Here is a 22050-nt window from a genome sequence, read left to right as displayed (position 1 = left end):
AAACTCTTGGCCCCCAGAACAAAAAATTATAAAGGACAGAACTCAGACAAACATCAGACTCCACACTCAGAAAAAGAGAAAACCATCCAAACAAGAGATTGCTGTGAGAACGTCTTTTGTGATGAGAACTGAAACTGCAAGTCACTGGTTTTCATTGAAAGCAATGCAACCAAGAGTCTGAAATCAGTCATGTCCCCCAACTGATGAGTTGTCTGAAAATCTGCCACCTTCCAGAACACATAGATCCTGAGATTTCTCAGCTTCTTCATCTGTGATCATAGATTTCTGTAAAAGGGTAGTTCATGATTAAAATCAAATTAATAACAATAATAATACAGACACCATGGAAACAAACATGCACTGAAGTTGTCTGACATGTTTTCTTTTCCTCAGTGAATAACGGATTAATGTTGAATTTATGCCGCAAGTGATTTCACACAAAACCTCTCATCCTAGAAGTTGGATTGTCAGAGGTTTGTCCAGATACATCACCGTTTAGAGTGGACTGGATTTAATTTCACAACTGTATTTTAACCTAATTCTTACATGCCTGCTGCAAGAGTTTCCAGCCAAGTCAATGGGAGTAATCATGTGAATAACACACGCAGGTTTTGGCCTGAAAATCTCTGCCACCCTCATTTGTGGGTCAAGGTTGGCCCGCTTGGAGAAAAGCACAATGCAGTGCCAACAGTGAATGGCCTTTACATGGTCCATTTCCAAGAGATACAATGATACCACCAAACCACCGGGACTGTATGCACATAATGAAAAGTGACAATGCAGTCATTTGTGAAGGATATAAGACAGCCATGGTAGTTAGGACCACATTTGCATAATCACATTAACTTTAAGGACCTACTTTAAAATTGACCTAACAATGGCTCTCATTGTTTAAAGCCACAGCTGTCCATGCTGATCGGACAACATGCTTGGTCAACTTGTGCTGCAGCCATCTTCTTCAGGAGTATTTAGAAAATTTGACTGAAAAAATCGGGGGCTCCAGGACATCCTGTGAATGTTTGGCCTTACAATGTGGTTTGGCTATCTGGGAATCCACAGCTTTCAGGGCTGCACAACTGTTGCATTTTCATTGGGACTGATGTAATTTATGACACAGCTTTATTTTTCAGAATTGTTCATCAAGGTCATGTGAAAAAGCACACACAGCTAATTTATTGGCTGCTAAGAATATTACAGAACATGAATAGTCTGGGCCCTGGTTATTTTAGGCTTTAGCAAGTTACTGCTAATATTTGAAAAATATCAGAACTTGTGCTCCAGACATGACACTTCAGTCACATGTTCTTTCTACACACAAGGAAGATTGAACCATTTTCATCTTCATACGTGTCTTGCACAATCATACCCCCCACAAAATTGCTGATATTCAGCCAAAATACCTGGTGAATGTTCTTCAGTAGAAAAGTATTTACTTAAATTATCAATACATTTCAGGGTAGTTGGCCATAGACAAAGTTCTGATGAAAACCTCGACTCTTCTTAGCTAAGATTTCTTTTTCTTGTACCAATTTTAGAAAGGCAGCCTTGTCCACCTTGAAAAACATGTTTATTTTTAGTATTTTCAGGATTCTCAGACAATCAAGGTGGTACTAGATTAGCAGCAGGGAACTCAAAGTTTCAGTTACAGTGTGTGTCTTCTTTGAATAACATTAACCACAGGTAGGAAAATGACTAGAGCATACACTCTAGAATGGAAAACAAATAAAGAGAAATATCAAATTAAAAAGAAAGTTGTAGCAAAAATGGTTCAGCCCTTTCTGAGAACAAGTTTGAGGAAAACTCGTTTCTCCTTGCCCTAGTAGGCCTAGTTAGCATAGCATGAGTCTGTGAACTTTAACTGACTTTTTGTTTTGCATTGCATACACTGTGATTAAAAACCCATTTAGGCTCCCCACTGTCATTTGGTCTCAAACCATAATAGCCAGTTAAAATATTCTTACATTGGTTTCAATTAAGACAATCTCCTACCTTTACACTGAGGATTGGGGACTTGAAATTTTAAGCAGGAGCATCATTTGTGACTCTTATTCCTATGAAGATCCATATAAATTTGGCCAGGTCATGCCATCTGAGCACTTCACTTGCACAGGAGCATGAAGGCCTCACCTCTGTTTGCCAGCTCCCCTCCTTGAGACTCCCTGGGCAGGACACACCACCCATCTGTGGGTAGGGGGCTGCAGCTGGTCGTTTATTACCCTGCTCCTTGCAGTAGGGGCCAATGCAATGTCACACAGGGGCTCAGCTAAGCTGCCTTGGCCTCTAAGGGGGGCTCCTGCTGGGAAGGACGAGGTTGCCCAACACGAACGTGAAGGGATGCAGATCAGAGGTGGGTGTAAAGGCAAGTTGGAAGCAATCGAAAGTACTGGCTAGGAGACAGATGTAAATGTGTGTATGAGTGTGTGCACACACATAAATGTGACTGTAATTAAGATTGGTATTGTAATGAATATACAGAAAAGTGGGGAATGATGGGAGGGTGAATTAATTGCATGTCAAACCTCAATTCTGACTCCCCTAACTTTGAAGTACTGCACTCCCAAGCCTTAATGATCTTTTAATTTATACTTTAAATGATAATTTACCTTTTGATTATTCAAGAGATGGGCAACATTTGACACCAATACTTTACATTTAAGCAAAGTAATTGAAAAGATGCAAATGCCTTTACTGAACAGATATGCAGAATGCCCCTCTGCATTAAGCACAGGTAAAGTGAACAAGCATATTAATATAGGCAAAGCTTCCCTAACCACACTGTTATTTATATTTGAGGCACTTAATTCGTCATGAAGATCAGTCTGTATTCCTCATATTCATATCTGATCATATTAAGGCTACTGGAATAGTTCAATAACATTACAAGAGAACTGCAGTTAGAGCAAAGATAGGGATGAGTTCTGTGAAACTTCTTCAGGAACACCTATGCTGTTTCAGCACTTTACTCTTTCAGTAGTCCAGAAACCTCTGTACTTTGGACTAAGAGAAAATACAGCTTCATATCCCCTAGACACATATACTTTTCCCACACAAAGGAAAACCTCAGAGGTGAGTACTGTTAAAAGAAAAAAATGCAATGGTTGTGTACTATTGTCTTCTAACAGTCAAAATAAACCTTTGGCAGGGAAAATTATATGAAATCTTCATTTGATCTTATTTTAGGCATCCAGAGAGCTATGGCAGTCCTTTTAAGTTAAGTCAATGTCAGGATTCACAATGTAATTTTAACTTTTGAAAATCAGCATTGCGTTATTCATACACTCCTATGAATTTGGTTATTACTGATGGACACAGTTTTGTTGCAATAAGGCAACTAGGTATTTCATCATACAAAAAGTCTTGTACGGGTTTGTGAAGGGACCCAGGATTGAATGGTCATTTTTCATTTTTCAATGAAATGAATGGCAAGGATGACAGTAGCTCTCTAGAAAAAATCTTTATGGGAGAGAGTAAAATGTGTAAAGTGCAAAGGACTGAACTAGGGAATCCATTAACATGCTCAGTAGTATCAAACTGCTCCTCCTCATACTGTGGAGGATCAAACTGCTCCTCATTGTCAGACAGGTCCAGTACCACCTGTTTATCAAGAATATTTCTACACTCTCACTACAAAACACATGCCATTAGATGCTATTCCCAGCACATCCTCGCATACAAGCCCATTCAATGTGGGCTAAAAAGCAAAGCTTTGCCAAGTGAATGGCTAAGAGCAAAACAGCACAGCATTCAACTCAGGCCTTCTCCACTAACTTGGCCCATCCAAAGTTTGTACAACTAAAAAGGAAGTTCTCTTCAGGAAATCACATTGTCGTTCAGGTTCGGTCCATTTGAGGTAAAATCTTGCTCATTTGTTTAAGCAATTAGCATTCACTTTCCTCAGTTACCACTATTTGTTGACGGATTAGATATTTCAGGTTTCAGCTCCACCATTTTACACAAACTTACACTAAACTTACCACTTACACTAAATGCATGTCTGCATTGGAGAACAATTTGAAATAACTTGAAAATTATGTTAAGTATGAGCTCACAATATCATCAAATTGGCCAATTACAAATAGCACCTATGGTAAAAAATACAGTCTGTAAACACAACATTAAATTCATCCTCTGTAAAACAAAATTAGTTAAAACTAATGCATCTGGATGTAAAAGGAGGCATAAGAATAGGATTGTAACTGCTTTATGTAACTCTCCATACAAAAGAGAAACACTGAGTCATTTATCTTAATGATGCCGATATTCTGTGAAACATAAGATAAAACTGCAGAGTGCGGATAGAAAGTTCAGAAACCCATTCAAGCACCATGCAAGTTCTCGCCAGCTATCAGTAAAAGTAACTCATTTACTACAGAGTCAGACAAGGTTTACAGGGAGAGCAATATTTTTATTAGATACAGCTTCTTAGATCAATGGTTGAACTAATACAAAGATATTACAGACTTTGATTTTTCTCTGCAGCAGAAAGCATAACCTCATTTGCACCTTTAGACAATCACAGGTACAAGAGCATTCACTAATTATACGACGCGTGGGACAAAGTCTTGTCCCATGACTACATATGAATGTAGTGGTGCAAAATGAGTACTGGCAAGACCTCCTACAAAGTTAAATGCAGCATTAACACCACACCTCAGAAACTCTAAACAGCACAGATGCATAGGAGCACACTGTGTATGTACTAAACCAGGTAAGATCTTCAGTCCAACTCTTATCCCATTTTGCCTTACACAGTAGGTGGTGGTACCTCTTGCTGTAGAGATAGCTGAGAACTATCTGCAAACCAGCAAAGTATTTTCTGCAGTGGTGGTGAAGAGGCAAAGGTGTTCTTTTTGGGGTACTGCATGCCTTGACTTGTGAGATTTGGTTAATCGTTCTGAATACTTAATGTTATTTTGCAGCCAGCTACCCATGTTATACATATACACTGTTTAAAGGCAGATTAGCATTAGAAGGTCATAGGCAGCTCAAAATAAAATTACACTAAACCAACCCAGCTACCTCCCCCAAAATCCCCACATACTTCATTGCAATATGCATGCAGGTTATTTTCAGCTGCTTGTAACTCACTGGTCTCCATTTAGCAACTTCTGTATTTTTTCCTCTTTTTTTTAATGGCACTTCAAAGGTGTGGGCTTATAGAGCAACGATGTAAAACAATAACCCAACAAACCAACCTAAATTAAGCTTTTTTTTTATATACCACTGATAAAAAGAGGGGGAAAAAATCAGATGTCTTCTGCTTCTGATAGTATTTTAAAACCCCACACAAACAGTGCATAACTCTCAAACTTTTCTGATGGATATTTTGGGGTTTTCCTCCTGCTAAAAGCCCTTTCATGGAGACTGTTATCCTGCAAGTCTTATGTTCTACTCACATTTAAATATCTCTGTTCTTAATACTGCTATTTACCTATTGCTTATTTCTACCACAGCATCGGTCAAAAATGTCACGGAGAGCCTTATTGTATAGTACAGTGTAGCACAACTCCAGAAAGTTCCCATTGTGTCAAGCAGAATTTGCTATGAGAATTATTTAATAGCATTGTATTGTTGCAAGAATAGATCTCCCATCATCAGAGAGTCCATGTGTTATCCACTGCTCTCAACAGGCAGTGAAGGCACCTTTGCAGCCAGGTGAGACTACTTATTTTCATCATACACTAGCATGTCATGACATAAATCTATTGGGTATCTGTGAGAACTTCTTTTGTAAGCATATATCAAGCTGTACAGGTAGAGCTCCCAAGCAATTCTTTGTCTTGCTTTGGTTTATTGGAGGAGCTACAACAGCTGCAGTAGTGATGTGGCATGGTATGTGTTACACAGGGGTGGCTTGTCTCTTCAGGTATGGTCAATTAGTTTTGGGGATTCCTTCCACGCTTCCACTGTCTCTCACAACAACAACAACAACAACAACAACAACAACAACAACAACAACAACAACAAAAAGAAAGAAAAAAAGAAAAAAAGAAAGAAAGAAGGGAAAAATCTGAACCTATTTCTTTAGAGTGGAGACCTCCACACAGTGACTAAGGCACTGCAGCCTGCTTCGTGTCTTGCCATGTTCTGTGGAAATTCAATCACTTTGATCCCTGGGGAGGTGAGACGGAAGTTGGTCTTCACCATTTAATTTTTTTATAGATAGCAAAGTCCATCCTTCCACCTGCATCCAAAGCACTGAGGCAGCTGGCAGAACAAAGCACTAGAGAAAAATAGTTGACCAGAATCTATCTGAAATTGCCAGCATACAGGTGCAGTCTTGTTTTTCATCTCAGTTGCAGCAGTCCCTAGTGACTGTGAATGTTTTACTGAAACTGATTAACCCTTTCTTTGCCTAGAATGGATCAGAGAAAAAAACCAACCAAACAAACAAAAAATCCACCCAACTCACCCACTGCCCAAACAAGAATATAATTACATGAGTAGAGAAATGCAAGAATCATGTCTAGTCCAGGACTGTGCTACAAATAAAAAGGTTGCTTGAAAAGTAAAAAAGGAGTAGCAAATCTATGGGGAAAATTTGCCTCTTGGGATTGCTGAGATAGTTCCAAGGTTAGCATGTTACTTCTAACACCTGAAGGAGGTGGTAAAGATAAACAGAGAAATCACCCACTGCTGAAGCACCGCCAACTTCTGAGTGCAAAGGAGCAATTGTTAAACAAGGAATAGTAAAACTGAACAATAAACTTGGATAAGCACTGTGGACAGGAAGTTAGCAAATATAAACAACCGAAGCAAAAGATAAGACTTTGAGGATAGATAAGAATTCCCAAAGCTGCAGTTTGGCTGAGCCATCAACATTAAACATTCCTTCAGATCCTCAAGGAGAAGTGGTGGCAAAGGAGCCTTATGAGGAAATCCAAGTGCAAAAGGCAGGACTGCTCCCTGCAATGTAGTGCCTCATGTTCCTTCTTTGTCTGGTTGTTCAAGTCCTAAACTACAGGCTTCCACTACTATCCTGAGGAGATGATCCCATAATCCCAATGTTAGGATTTTTCCATTTACATGTAGCCTAAGTTTTGCTTCTCATTTTCATCTCATTTCTGCTATTTATACCTCCTTCCATTAAAAAGAAAATGTCCACAGTTATAATTTGTGTATTATAATTATTTACCTCATTTTCACGCCCTAAGGAAATGGCTGTCATTAACAAGGGTATGCTTCATTCTCTGACAGCCTCCATGGCAGCCAGCTGTCAGTGGTGGTAGAGCTATTCCAAATCCCTCCAGCCTTCCAGGGCCAGGCTCACCACAGTGCCTGTAGAGAGGGAAAGGTCCTTGTTTCTCGCTGCCATCACCTGATACCTCAATATCTGGATCCCTTTCCCCACCCACGACATGGGGGAACCCATTTCTAGTTCCATCTCCATCTGAAGAACCATTCCGATGTCTTGAGGGAGGGGGAAAGGGAACTCCAGCGACAGGGTTTTTCAGGCCCCGAGCCTGGAGGGGAGAGGTGCCCTCCCCTCCCCCCAGCACCCACGTGGCTCCATGGCAGGCACAGAGACAGCACACCGGCGTGGAGAGGAGGCAAGAGAGAGTTTATTGTTGGGAAGGGGTTTATAAAGCTTTTAGGAGGGTCAAAGGGGAACCAATCACAAGTTCAGGGTCACACAGAAAAAACCATCAGGTAAAGGGTCAACAGCCAATAGGAAGGGGTTAAACAAAGGACCAATGAACACCTCAGGACACCTTCCCAGGACACCTTGTGTGGTAGACAATAGCTTCACAGGGGGTGTCTGGGAGAGGGAGACAGTGACACTGCAGAAAATACAAAAAGCCATTTTGAAACATGTTTAAACCAATTTCTCATCAGATTCACTGCTACATCAATATGGCCCTCTAAAAATGCATTGGACTTTTTTTCCTTCTCCAATCACACACTGAGCACATGTTTAACTTCACTAGCAGTAAAGTTTTTTCCATTGCGGAAAGTATAGTTGGTCCAGGTTACTTTTCTCCCCATCAGTTTTTCCAGAGCAACTTGTATTAGACCTAACCACCCCTGTGATTTGTCACAAACAGTGACAGCTTCCTACCCACCACCAAAAGCTGAGTGATGGCAGGCCAGAAAGGCCAAACAGGCAGGGAACATCTGGGCTTGTTTTTACCTTCATTCTTTGGTGCCTCAGCTTCCAGGGTAGACAGTTCACAAGGATGATCTGCAGCTGGTCTCCAGCTGTGACAAAACCCAGACTCAGCTTTGCCAAAGCCTCTGTAGCTGTAAATAAGGTGGTTTTGGTAAACAGAGAGTAATGTGTAAGTCTGGGAGGAAAAAGGGGAAAATGGGGGGCGAATTCTCCGTTGTGGTGGTACAGCAGGAGTTCAGCACTGGTGTTAGAGCTGCTGAGCCCCACCTGATTCACTTCAAACAAGCTAGTTCAAAACACTTCACCAGCCAGAGTTGGGGATTCTTGAGCTGCAGGTCACATTCCTGGCCCTCAGCAAAACAGCCCACTCTGACCCTCGGGAGCAGCGTCAGGGAAAGCAATGCCTCCAGACCCAAGAGGTGGAAGCCTGCCACAGGGCTGGAACTGCTGGAAAGCGAGGCTGTGATGCAATACTTTGGCAATCATTGGCTATGCTGTAGTAAAACTTGCACGACTGTGCCAGTTGTGCCTTCTGTATCCCTCACTTTGAAGAATGCCATGTGCAGACTCAGCAAAAGGAAAAACATCTCCTTTGCCAGGACACTTCAACAGCAAGCCTCAGATATTCTGCTGGCTATAAAAATAGAAAATACTGTTGGAAGGTATCTGAAATGGTCATTATGTTCATCCCCATGTTTTTAGGTAGCATTAAGTCTAAGAAGCATTCCTGCAATGGATTTGTTTAACCTCTTCTTGAATGCCTACAGTGGTGGAGCTTCCCAGTTTCTTCAGAACTCTGTTCTTCATGTGATATTCTCTCAAAGTCTTACCTGAATCTTCCTTGCTGCAGTTCAAGCCTACTCCTTCTTTTTCAATCAGCAAAATCATGGAGAATAGATTCCTACTTTCCTCTTTGCAGCAATGTTAATACTACTAACAAATAATCACCCTCTAATGAAACAGAATGGGATCTAGAAATATCAGCCATTAGGAGACTTCACCTGAAAGGTAGCTGAAAGTATGAAAGAACCTGCTCTCTTAAGTCTAGTATTTCAGGATTTAACTGGATTCACAACGCTAAATTGAAATTCCACAGCAAATGGAACTCCGGTCTTGCAAAACAACTTCCTCCCATTTATAAATCATATCACTTTGCATATATTTGAATGGCCAAACATCTATTTAGTCCCTGGAATTATTTGTTCTTTCATTAATGGAGACTAGATGAAAGCTGCAGATAACAGCTCAGAGTGACTGAACATAAAGTAAACCCCCTTTATTGTAAAGGATCTGCAGCCTGAGCACCATGGCAATAATCTAATGATGCCAAAACTTGGATGCCCTTCAAATGCTCCAGAACAATAGGTGCTGCCAGCATGACCTACACGAGGTACCAGTGACTGAAGCCAGACTCTGAAGTTACACTTTCCCTCTGCCACCGTGGGCAAGGGCAGTGCCCCAGGGGAACCCAGGAAGGGCTGTGCATGCAGAGAGCTGGGCAAGGGGCCAGCGCTGCTCAGGCCCAGCCTCTCGAGGCTGCTCTTTCTGATTTAAACCCTCTGAAGTCCAGCTGCTAAAACTCAGGCAGAGGTGAATCAGAGTCCTCGCTAGGGTATTCTAGAGCAGTGAAGCCCAGCAGTTTCCATGGATTTCAGCAAGGCTTGCCCAGCAATGAAGCATATAAACATCTACATTTGCAGAACTTTCGCATTTTAAAGTTGTCAGGGGTTTGGCCTGGGTAAGAGGGGTGGGATGGAAGTTGCCCCTAAAGCTGCTCGAGCACTTTGGAGCAGATAGTAAAGGAACCTTCTCGGGGACAAGTGTGCAGTACACTACAGGCAATTAAATACTTTGTGTGCATTCAGCTATACATCAGCAGCCTCTTTAGAAGAAATGTCCAGCTTCTGTCATTTGACACCAAAACCCAAATTGAGTGGCCAGTGTGATTATTCAATGTCATCATTCAATGTATGTGCCATAAAATCCACATGTGCTTTGTAGCATGAAACTAAAACTGCTGGAACAAATACATTTTACTTGCAAGCAAAAAGTGATTTCTCAGACTAATACTTGGAGTAGATTTGGTGCTTTCAGAGAGTTTGTGGGAATGGGAAAGGGTAGGGAAAATAACTGAATCAAAACATGGTGTAGTTAATTTCCGGTCTATTATTTCCCTCCTTTCCACCAAATGGTTGCATTCACTGACTAGATAATTTCCTGAACAGAAATCTGTTAATTCTGAGTTGCAGAGAAAGAGTCCCCCATTGAGAAAAAATGTGAGAAAATTACAAACCATTTACTGACTGAGATCATAAAAGAAGAAAAATGGACATGAAAAAGGTAAAGTTCTTGAACAGTGATATGTTTCCAACTGGACTCTGGTATTTAGTTTAGTTTAAATTCAGTGAATTAATGAAATGAAGGTGCATAGTTAGGACCCACCAGAAATATCCTCCTCTACCTACTATCATCATATCAGGCTCCATATTTTTTAAAAGCTGAAGGGGTCACAGCCTTTAATAGTCCCATTTCAAAGTAAAGACACTTCCACTCCTTAATGAGAGACTGCTTACAACTAAGATAGATACTGGAATTGCAGCATTATCTTCCAGTCTATTGATATGGCTTTATTATCTCATGTACTGTAAAACAAACAGGGTCTCCTCAACTACTTCTTAATACATTTGTGTTTTGTTATCAAATCAACACACCATCCTATATGCTGGGCAGGTATTCCTGTTTGTGGCGGACAGCAACTTGGGTCCTTTCCTTGCCAGCTTATCCAGCATTTATCTTCTCTATCTGTTTTGATGGTAATTATCACTTTTGAATGTAAGACACCTGAGGGGAAACGTAACCTCTCTTTCCTTGCCATGGAACATACTTCAAGGCTTTCAGTTTTTCTGGCCAGACTCCCATTCCAGAGTTTTGGAGCTCCGGTGGGGCTTACTCTATTATTATAGCTGCCACCAGAGCGTGTATTGTAATAAGTTATAGTGTCCAACTACAGCTGAATAATCCACTTTTATGAACAAAGGCCTTTTCCAGAGCTCTTTCCTCTCATGCCTGATACTGCCAGTCTCAAAAATAAAATAGTAAAAATTGCCTATCCAAGCCATAAGACTGAAAACCATGAGTTTACAGAAGTACTTAAAAAAAAAAAATCAACCTCAAAACTTAGTCCCAACATAAAATGGACTATTTTTCAATTACTTACTGTGTCATAGGTATGTGACAGCTAAACTTTGAAGATTCTGCTAGACAAGTGCTTGAGGACTGTACATTGTCAAGACAGTCTTACACAGATTAACTCTCAGGCTGTCCACAGGAGAAATATTAGTATCTCCAGCTAAAGACAGGGAAATTGATGTGGAGGTTCAATTTACCCAAGGCCATGCCATAAATCATTGGAACAGCACAATTAAAACTGAATAGCCATAGGCTCATGAGTTCTGGAGAAAGATTCAGGGTCAGGATTTTTGCTCCAGATAGAGATTTATGACAGAAGAGATAATGAATAAAACATTTTCACCATAATGTTCTTCTCAAAGAATGGCTGTTATGCACCAACACTGATCTACTGAGTCTTACAGATGCTGTTTTAGCAGAAGAAAAAGGCAACTAATAATAGTAAGCATAACATAGAGAAAGAAAGGAAACATATGATCATCTAATTTAAATGGACCCAGAAATACTTAGTTGGTTCACTTAGGTTTGTCATCTTTCACACTTTTCTGCAACAAAACTGAAAAGCCATTTTATATTTTGCCTTTGGTTTCTTTGTCCTCTAGCACAAACCTTACTGGCTGCCATTTTACCAATTTGCAACATTACTTCCATTTTCCAACATAATTTTTAACTCTGATCACGTCCTACAAACAGCCTGAAAACTCCTGGTGTCACGCACACATTTTATAAATATTACTACATCGTCCAGCTCATTAATGGAAATAGTGAATAGAAGTGACAGAGAACTGACCTCAGGGACCTCACTTGCAATATCTCCCTGGTATGATAACTAAACTTGGATAACTCTTTTTTGAATGCAGCTTTTCTTTTTTAATTAGTTATGCATCAACTCCTTGTAACAGTTTCATCTAGACCATATTTCCTCCCCTTTGGTTATAAAAAATATCATATAAGACATTATTGAAAATCTTACTGAAATCAATATTTGTCACACTTATTATGCACTCTCATTTACTTACACCAGTTTTACCATCAAAGAAGCAAATTCATTCAAGTATTTAACATCAGTATTTTTCATATAAATATTTTTCAAAAAAAATGGTCTTTAAATAAGCACAGAAGTTCTTTGTGAAAAACTGTCAACACTGTCAACATTTCCACTAACAATGTAGTTCTACTTTTTTCAAAATTATTGTAAAATCACTGTTGGTATTTTTTAGTAAATACTGATAAAACATAGCTCAGGTTAATGAATTAGGTCACTGAGTATTTAGACAACAATTTCAGATTAAAGTTAACTAATCTGCTTTCAGTTGAAAGTCACAAAACCAGCTGTAAATAAAACCCAACAAAGTGGAAATAAATAATAATTTCAACATCTTTTGACAAAGCATTTTCTTGGTTTTCAGAGAGCACTAAGTATCCAGATCACAACTTTCAATTTAACTTTCCAAAGCATTTCCACATGCTTTTCTTAGGTCAGAAGTAGCAAAAACCAGTTCTACTTACACCTTTCTAGTCAAAGAAAGTTATAATGGTAGTGGCAAATCACCAGCCAGCCAACCTAAACAAAAAAGCCAACCTTCAAAAGGGCCAATGCAAAACAAGGCAGCTATATCAATATTTGCACAAATTTGTCCAGGAGTGAATAAGTTCTTTGAGCTACATGAGGCATGAAGAAGTGAGTCACCCCAGGGATGGACGGCAGGGTGTCCGTCAGAGATATAAGCGGTGTTTGATGCCCGGGCATCTGGCATGCTGCCACCCATCCCATTTCTCCATTTCAGCTGGAGTTTTACAGAGGAGGCAGGAGGCCAGCAGGGAACTGAGGGCAGCTGGGAGGGAGAATGGGAGCAGCACCACAAATTGTGCGTCCTTCCAGGAGTCCTTAATCCCATGTGACATGTGCCACTGCTTACAAATCCGCGTATAACCAGGCCTGTTTTCCACACTGCTGCACTATGCAGAGAGACTACCAGTGCACTGCTCAAGCAGTACTACACTTCTCTGCTGGTATTGCACAGGTTCAAATCACAAGCAAATTCTCTTTTTCTCTTTCTGACTAAGTTCTTACTCAACTCACAGGATTCAACCTGACCCTGTAAAACGTATTCATGGCAAGAAACTCCCATTCACACAAGAACTCTGCAAGTGAGTTTAACCAGCATTCAGCTATGGTTTCAGGCACAAACACATGCATCTTCAAATTTGGAAGCTGCGGCAGTCCATTGCTAGGTCCTAAGAAAGCAGATATCTAAATTTAGTTGATTCTAGCTCTAGGAAAAGATGGCAGCGCTCCAGAAAAATACACCAACGGTTCAAATGGATTAGAAACAGGTTTCTTCAATGATATAGAGATAAATTTCCAATATGTAATACCACACATTAAGAAAAAAAGAAAAGTCAGAAAAAAAAAAGATACTCCAAAACATTCACAGATGTTACAGCACTGATCTTAGTGTGGGAAACTGGCAGAGTTCAAATAACTTGGTGAAGCAACCTCAGCCTACAAAAAGACTGAACCTTGACAGTGTTTGACCAGTATGTCAGCCCCAATGTGCTGAACTAGTAACTCTTTCCTCTCCCTACAAAATGTGTTCTTAGAAAAAGCAACTTGAGCTAAATATTAGGTTCATCATCTTTGGTGGCAGGCCCCATAAGTACATTTAGGCTGAAAGAGATTTGTGTCTTAACAACTTTCTGTTCCTAGTTTTTCATGGCTCAGGAGAAATCTTTGTTGGTAGTGGTATTGGTAGTGGCTGTCAGCATTACTAGTCCTGTATTGCTTCCCGTTTCACTGGCATGAAAAAATATCAGCGAAGGCTAAGCATTGTAAAAAATATTAGCTCCCTTGATGAAGCAAACTGAATCAAGTTGTTGCTAGATGATAGCACAAACCACCAAGAAATCATATCTTAGACGACATCTACACAGGTCTCTGTCCTTCAACTCAGAACCTGAACAAAAATCAGAACCTGAGAATTACCAGACATCTTTATCTCTATGAATTCAGGCTAGTCAGGGATCTAACTGGAGGCAGCCAACTCTGCACTCCTTGTCCTATGAACCTGTTGTCAAAAACACTGCCTCAAGTAAGTCTCAGCAAGAGCCAGGTGCCCAGGTTTCCAAATGTGACTTGAAAACCCATACTGTTGTGTTGCTGAAGAGTATAAAAGGCAAAATGCCAAAGACGATGAACTCAAAGAGCTACCATTGAGGGCTTTTTCTGTTTTCAGAGGAAACCTAACCCTGACGGAAAGAACACCAAGAAAAACCAACTATAGCTACCACTTCAACCAAGTGTGAGGCAAAAGCGCCGTCTAGAGCTTCCACCCTCCTTCCTTATGCTGGCTCAGTGACTGGCACACCACTCTGGGGAGCAGGAATCCTGAGCCCTGGCCCTGCTCATTACCTACCTGTGACCCCCTCTCTGGGGAGTGAGGGTACCCTGCTGCCTGATGATGCTGGGGGCAGCCCGCTTGCTTCTCATCCAAACCCTTGCACACAGGCAACAAATTAGGAACTCTGGGGCCTAAACTGGGAATCCTGATTCTGAGATGTTTCCTTTGGTGAACAGGACCTGCAAGGCCATACATTCCATTGGGAAGCAAGCCAGTGGATGGCCACATGTTGCTCCACACCTTCTGTCTGTCTGTGCATGTCCATGATGCATCACTGAGGAAAGCCACCCCAAGATATTTATTGCTCTGCAGTGTTCTGCCTCAGTTAACAGAAAAGCCCTTTTCAGTTGCCCTCAGTTGTAACCTGAACCTGCTCAGCTCTGGTCCTGCTGTTGGTTGAGGAGGAGGGATGGCAGGGGCCTTTGGCCACACTTGCAAAGCACATTTATTGCCCCTTCTGCCCTTTCCCTGATGTCACTGTTTTATTATGACATTATACCAAATCACAATGAGGATTAACCACCCCCGTATAAGCTTATTATAGGCTTATGCAGGCTGCTAGAGCTTGGCTTTGGATGGCATTTATTTTAATGAACTGATGTCACTATTACACCCATGACTGTATATCCCCATTAAGCACTAAAATGAATGCAGAATATAATATTAAGTTACCTTATACAGTGTCTATACAAAGGTGTCAAAATCCTGATGCATCATCATGGCTGGGCTTCGCGAACGAAGATTTGGGAAGGCTCTATCCACATTTGCTACAGGCACGCTGGTGGCTTATGAGGCCAATACGTGACAGACAAATCCGATTGCAAAAGGCACAGTAGAAAGACTCCTTAGATGGTGTATTCTGCAATACACGGTTCTTTCTGCATTGCCTTTTTTCCTCGAGAGTGATCCTGTGTGTGTTCTCAAAGGAGACAGCTGCGTTATAGATGGTGTGTCTCCAGGCCTCCCAATCTGAGGCTAGAGTAGACCAGTTATGGTGATCAATATGGCCAAGGCTGAGATGTTGTTTCAGGGAGTCCTTGTATCTTTTCTTCGCAAAATCCTGATGACATACACAGAAAAAAAACCTAGCTGATTATGCAATGGCAAAATAAAAATGTTGAGGTGGAACTAAGGGAATAATTACAGTCCATAATAAAAAGGCCCTGCCAAGTGAGTAACACTTGGTGAGGAAAACTATTTTCATTTACTCTGTACAGCTCACCTGCAGGAATGGATATGCAAAAGCTTAACTCATGCACAGTGCAAGCAAAGCACCAAACTAACACATTCTACTTATCAAAAATTTGTGAGGGAAGAAAGAGGGTTTTCTTCAAATTATACAGTTGTGCAGCGCTGAATTAGCTATGTTTAGCTGTGGATTAATAGCAGGGTATTCAATACTGAAGATATACCCAGAAAAAGATGAAATTCAGTACTTCTTCATTTTAACTGAGTGCTGAGGCAGTGAACTTAGGAAAAGTAGCTGAATGCAAGGACAGCCTTTTCTAGTCACCTTTGTAAGAATGAGAGCAGTAAGAGACATTAAAAAACTGATTTGTGAGAAATTTGTACTAATTCTCTTTTTGACTCACAGACAATTTCATTGGAACTCTTTCACTATTACTAAACAAAACTGAGTGTCTTTAACATGGGCAGAGAAACAAAAGTATGGACCAACCAAAAAGAAAGTTAAACTGGCACTGAGTGCCTCAGCTCCACTTATTAACTTCATCACCAAAACGCATGGCTAGGGCCTGCACTGACTCACAAAATGTGTGAAAAGAGGTTCCTCAGTTGAACATGTCCACAGAACTTCATTAACTCTCCTTCTGATCCCAGAACAGTAGGATCTAAGCCAATATATTCTGCAACAATTTCCTTTCCAGCTAGTACCTCTGCCTGCACCGACTCTGCCATGTACACTCCAGGATGTTGGTGAACGTGAGTCTGGTGAAAAATTTCTAGATAATAGAGAAATAATGGTAATATCTGTCTACCTTTTCTTTTTTTTTTTTTTTTTTTAATGCCTGCATTTTATGTGACTACAGAGTTTTCAAACAGCTATATCATAACAGTCTGTCGCAAGTGTATTGGGTGTTTCAGTTTGCCAGACCTGTCATAATAAATTAAATACAGGATGTTGCAGAAGTGGCTGAGTTCCAGCAGCATCTTGCACAGTTTAATATAGACCTATTTCCCCATTTCGATGTATTTGTGGTTAGATAAATCCTCAGAAAATTTACAGCTGCTACACACAAGTTTATTATACTCCCTGCCTTTGCAGGCTATGTAAGTGCAATAAAAATTTGACGTCTGCTGAGAGCATAGATTTTACTGATATTGCTTTACCGGTGTGGAAACATTTTTCCGCTAAAAGTGACATCTGCAGTTTGTGTTGATTATTTGCATTTGAGCATTACACAGGACTTGTAAACTTGCTTTCCACAGTCAAACATAGTGCAAATTCATTTGGTTTGACAAAGTTCTCAAAAAAAAATGAGATGCACGTAGTTTTACCTGAAATGCAGAGCTAACATTTTCCCCTATGGGTGCAAGATAGAAAATATTTTCCCAGCCTTTAAAGTTAGTGTAAACTAATGTATAAATTGCAGCCACGATGTTGTGACTCAAAGCCTAATCCTTGCTGACTTTGCTGGAGTTTTGAGTATAGGGGTCCATCTACCCCGAGCAGCTTGCAGGACTGGGACTCAACATATACATCACACTGCTGAAAAACAGACCCTTCTGAAGAGGAAGGCAGTGACAGACTCAACAAAAGACAAAACTTTTGCCAAAAACACAGTGAGCAGAACACGTCCACACATAACAAAAGGATTGTACAATATCTAATGTTTAAAACAGCAGCTTGATGCTTGGTGTGAAGTTCCAATCTCTGCTCTAGCTGTTTTGCACCAGACGAAAAAGCTGGAGAGGTCTGAATCAAGGCAGAGGTGCCTATTGCAATAGACAACAACTAAAAAGGTGCCCTCTGAAGACCTATGCCAGAAGTTAGGGAATGAAAGCTTCATCTATCCCAACAGCTCTTCAAGCCATAGACTTGAAGAGTCCATGCCATATGGACCTTCTGGACTGTAGCTCAGAGTTAGAACACTACTGAGGTAAGAGTTACTGGAGAGACACAGAATATTCCTCATAGGTTCTGAGAGTTCATCCAAAAAGCTTCTGTAAATGGTACAAAACAAATGTTTAAAAAAGTGGTTAAATATCCTAGTTTCTAAAGTCTAAAAAACATGACTGAAGCAACCCGAGCTCTGCTATAATGCACCTATACATTATCTTCTGTTCCTTCTTCTTGAGTTCCAGTTTCTAATTGCTACGTTTTTGCAAGTCTTCCTCAGGCAGCACCTTTCTTCTCAAGTTGCTTATTTCCCTCTCTCAGAACTCCTCCTGTTTCTACTCCCTATGCATAGCAGTTTTGTTCCTAATGCACATATTCTAAACTCCAAGCAATAAAACTCCTGGAACTAATACAGCATAGTTTTACAAGTGCAGGTGTACATCCACAAAATAATTTATCAAAAATATTCTCTTTGGCCATTGGACAAAATACTAAGGAAAAAAACCCAGAGTACCAGCCTCTGGACATGAATCTTCCTGGCCTCCCTCCACTATTCATAAAATACTTCTATCCCCTCTCAATCTCCACATCCATAAAACAGGTTGCACTGCATACATACTAATTTCATACGTGCTAGAAAAAGATCATTAAAAAACCCCACCACTCTTTGTGTTTACCAAACAAGTGTTTTTGCTTTAGTCTGTTCCCGCCTTAAACAAAGTATTTCCTATTCACCTGAGTAATTAGAGCAGAAGGATGTAGTGAATGAAGTGCCTCATTATCAAGTTTGTATCCACAGTCTCTGCAGAATGGCTACCATGCCGGCTATTTTTCATAGCTGTCTGCTTTTGCTTGTAATGGGCCATTGTTAACCCTAAATGATCCTGACATTCAATTCTCCATCAGACAATCGCGTCCAGCCGGCAGATTTAGTTCACTAGTCAACAGAGACTTTCGGTTGTCATGTTTCTCTGTGTTCTCATTAGCCCTTGTTTGACTGTGATCCATCCCCTACTGCCTTCTGAATTAAGTGATGCTACAAATACACTTATTGTGTTTTATGATGTCTGTTCCTCAAATTATTTTAAGGAAAAAACTAAATGCAATTTGATGGCTATTGGGAAACACAGGAAAAATGTGTCCTGCATTTGCTTCTGTTTGGCTGATTTATGCGTTGTTCTCGATGTCTCTGCCATATCATAAAAATGTAACAGCCACTGTATGTTGTAACCACACACACAAAACCTAGAAACACCACAACAATGAAAGACCTACTAGGCTGCTATCACCAGACAGCTAAAAATATCTAATATTTAGCCTTTTTTAAAGAACATATTATCTGTTTTGCTCCAGTAATGAACTTGGGTAACCCTCTAAGAATGCATCACAGAGACTTTTAGAACTCTTGTATTTTAATTCACACATCATGGCTGAGGGAACAATTTTACAGGGCACTCATACAGTTCTTCATCTAAAAAAAAAAGGAAAATTTTCAGTAGGCAATCTTAATCCCTCTGGAATTCTTTTCTTCACTGAAATTTAAGTCCTTTAAATACTTGGACAATATTCAGCATATGTACATGATATTAACTGTAAAGTGATTTTAAGAAATATGTAGACTGCATTAACACAGAAACAAGAAGCATTATATAAAGTTTTTAAATTAAAAATCTATTTTAAACCACTACCCTAATCCAAAATTTTTAAAAGTTGTATCCTCTTTTGTAAGTTTAAAATCCCAATAGCAATGTCTGAAGAATAAAAATCTACTAACATCAAAAAGCAGTTTTTCTTAAAGTGAATGTATCAGCCATATTTCTGAATGAAAGTTAAAAACTGCCTTTGCCATTGTGCCATGCTAATAATTTGTTAGGTTTTAGGCTGAAGGTTCTAATTTTAATATTGAAGAATCATAGACTTTTTCAAAATTTCAGATATTTTTGTTCCTTTTCTGTTAAATGAATGCAGAAGAGTAACACCACAGTGACATGGTAAAAAGGAATAGAAGTCCCTAACCAACCATGTGGTAGGGAGGAAAAAAAATTATAAAAGCAAAACAAAAGCTATTGCAATTACAAGTAAACATCATGAAAAGTTTATTTTCAACTCTTGCATTTTCATGTTTGGCTCTTATCTGATTCCTTCTGCTTAATTGTTATTTGGAACTGTGCCTTGGAAGGCACTACTGCTGCTTCTCCTCTCAATTTGGAAAGTGTGGCAAAGCAGCTCTATTCAGCTTCAGAGCAGTGAACATAATTGGAGCCCTAGTTCGCAAGCATGAAAGGAGGTGCTGTGCCTTTGATTAGAACTACCATTTCTCTGTGGTGTTTATCTGAAGTGTTATTTCTGTCTTCAGTGTTGACAATGCCAAATTAACATTTTACAATGCTTTCCAATGAGCTCCCAGATCTTGGCTGCTGCTCAGCTCTCCCTGACGTGGAGCCTGATGTCACTCTGCCCTTATTTTAAATGTGACCCAGGACATTTTAAGAAATGTAAAATGTTGAGATTTTTCTCCTTTATAAGATCTTTAAATTCCACACATCACACAGGATGGTGAGCTGAAATACATTGCAAAGGCTGAGAGATAAGAGGCAAAGAGCCCTGCTAGAATCAGGCAGTCCCAGGATTAACATAATTTTACACTATCTCTGACTGAGGAAAGAGACATTACTAAGTTTCCAGTACCATATAAGCAAGTTCTATTTAGGAGTGGACTCCATACACATACTGTAAGCAAAGTAAAGCTAGGACTATTAGCAAATATCAACTACTAGTGGGGTGAAAAAAGAGTATTTGCTGCTGTGCTTTACTTGAAAGAAAAAAGTTTACAGATTTTTCTGACTTTCAAATGTGCAAGAAAGTTATTACAATATAGAGCAACTAGTCCTCTGCATCTGGGTGCATTTCACACATCAGTGCCCAACACTGTTATTCTCACTTCTTTTTTTAATGGAATCAAGTGCCCTGTCTACTAAATAAGGACTTTCTAATTTTATGTTATTTATTGCTTCAGAGAGGGAGGAGGAAGAATTTCCTAGCAGAGTAAAAATAAACTGGACATCATCAGCCAGAAAAAATACCAACACTAACTGTTAGAAAGTATTTCATTTAATATAAAACATAAATTATTTAATACCATAGATAATTAATGAAGTCATCAGTAAAAGTTCACAAAATAATACTCAAGTAAAAAACCAGATTAATGACACAAGTGAATAAGGACTACAAGTAAAACAAACGGCATAGTTGGATATGAAATATTTCATTCAGACAAAACCAAAGTATCTTTGGCAAGACTGCTGCCAAAGCAGCCAGGAACTCTGACAAAACTCCAATGAATCTTCACTATGTGCAGAAAACCTCATCTGAAAAATATAACTGTCTGGAATTTGCAACACTTATTTACTTTGATAAGAATGAGTAGTCCTACTGAAGACAGTGTAGTTACATAGGTTAATTCCGTTCAGAGCTGCAAAATGCAGTCCAAGTGAGTATTTGATGTCAGAAAAATATTTTCAAAAAGCTTACATTTTTAGGTACACCTTAATGTCAGCACTTCTTTGGAATTTTACCGTTCTGAACACTCTTCTGTTTTACTTACAACACATTTTAGAATGCTAACTTAATAATATATGTAGTGGTTGAGCTTGTTTTGCTCTAGATCACACTTCTTCACTTGATTCTCCGCTCACAGTGGATTGATCTACAGCCTACAGAAATGCCTAAGTGAAAGTTAAATCAGATATTAAATTAGGAAATGTTGTATTTGACAGTTTCAGTTTTTTTCCAGTCCAGTGAGGAGCTGAACCTCACTGTTGATTTCAAGGACAAAAGTCACCCAAAGCAGGTTAACACCATCAGTAAGTCACAACAGGTGGCATTTTGCATATTTAAGTATTTTAATTTCTTTGTTTGCTGTTAATCCTAGAAGAGAGACCGAAATTGGAGCCTTCAATGTGTGTAATGAATATCACACCAGTATTCAGAAATAAATTATGACTATACGTCCCAGCATTCAGGTTCAAAGGCAGTATTTGTCTTTCCATTTGTGCTTAAGTTTGAGCCTCTCACTGCCTTTTTCTTTTTCTTCTTCAATTCCACCCCATGGGATGTAGGTTCATTTTCAACACCATTAGCTGTAACTGATGACAGAGGAGTATCGAGACTCATTAAGTTGTGCTGATTTTCTCTCTCATTCCTCTGTATCCTTTTCTTCTTTTTCTTTGTACCTCTAGAGGAAGGTGGATATAAAAAGAGTAAAAGAAACA

General features: G+C 39.7%; 1 protein-coding gene and 1 long non-coding RNA gene across 10 annotated transcripts in view; both read right to left on the bottom strand.

Annotated features, from left to right (window-relative positions):
• Positions 1-109: 109 nt before the first annotated feature.
• Positions 110-15130, bottom strand: LOC114001481. Of its 3 annotated transcripts, XR_005563688.1 has the most exons (5): positions 15071-15107; positions 14716-14879; positions 8132-8241; positions 7136-7278; positions 110-285 (listed from the first exon to the last, which is right to left on the bottom strand). It is a non-coding gene; the product is annotated as an uncharacterized LOC114001481 (long non-coding RNA). The 3 variants fall into 3 exon arrangements; XR_003545577.2 differs by having other exon boundaries at positions 14716-15130; XR_005563689.1 differs by lacking the exon at positions 110-285 and adding an exon at positions 1408-1553 and having other exon boundaries at positions 14716-15130.
• Positions 15131-20868: 5738 nt separating this feature from the next.
• Positions 20869-22050, bottom strand: part of AHI1 (Abelson helper integration site 1) — a 95653-nt gene continuing 94471 nt past the window's right edge. For all 7 annotated transcript variants that reach the window (XM_027746642.2, XM_027746639.2, XM_027746641.2 and 4 more), the window contains one exon: positions 20869-22013. In XM_027746642.2, coding sequence (XP_027602443.2) covers positions 21782-22013 — 232 coding nt within the window. In that variant the 3' untranslated portion in view covers positions 20869-21781. The remainder of the gene's footprint in view (positions 22014-22050) is intronic.

The sequence above is a fragment of the Pipra filicauda genome, unplaced genomic scaffold (genome assembly GCF_003945595.2).
Source record: "Pipra filicauda isolate LSUMZ 115617 unplaced genomic scaffold, ASM394559v2 scaffold23_size5868930_pilon, whole genome shotgun sequence".
Lineage (NCBI taxonomy): Eukaryota > Metazoa > Chordata > Aves > Passeriformes > Pipridae > Pipra > Pipra filicauda.
Note: the sequence above shows the minus strand (reverse complement) of the source record. Positions and strands in the feature narration are given on the sequence as shown.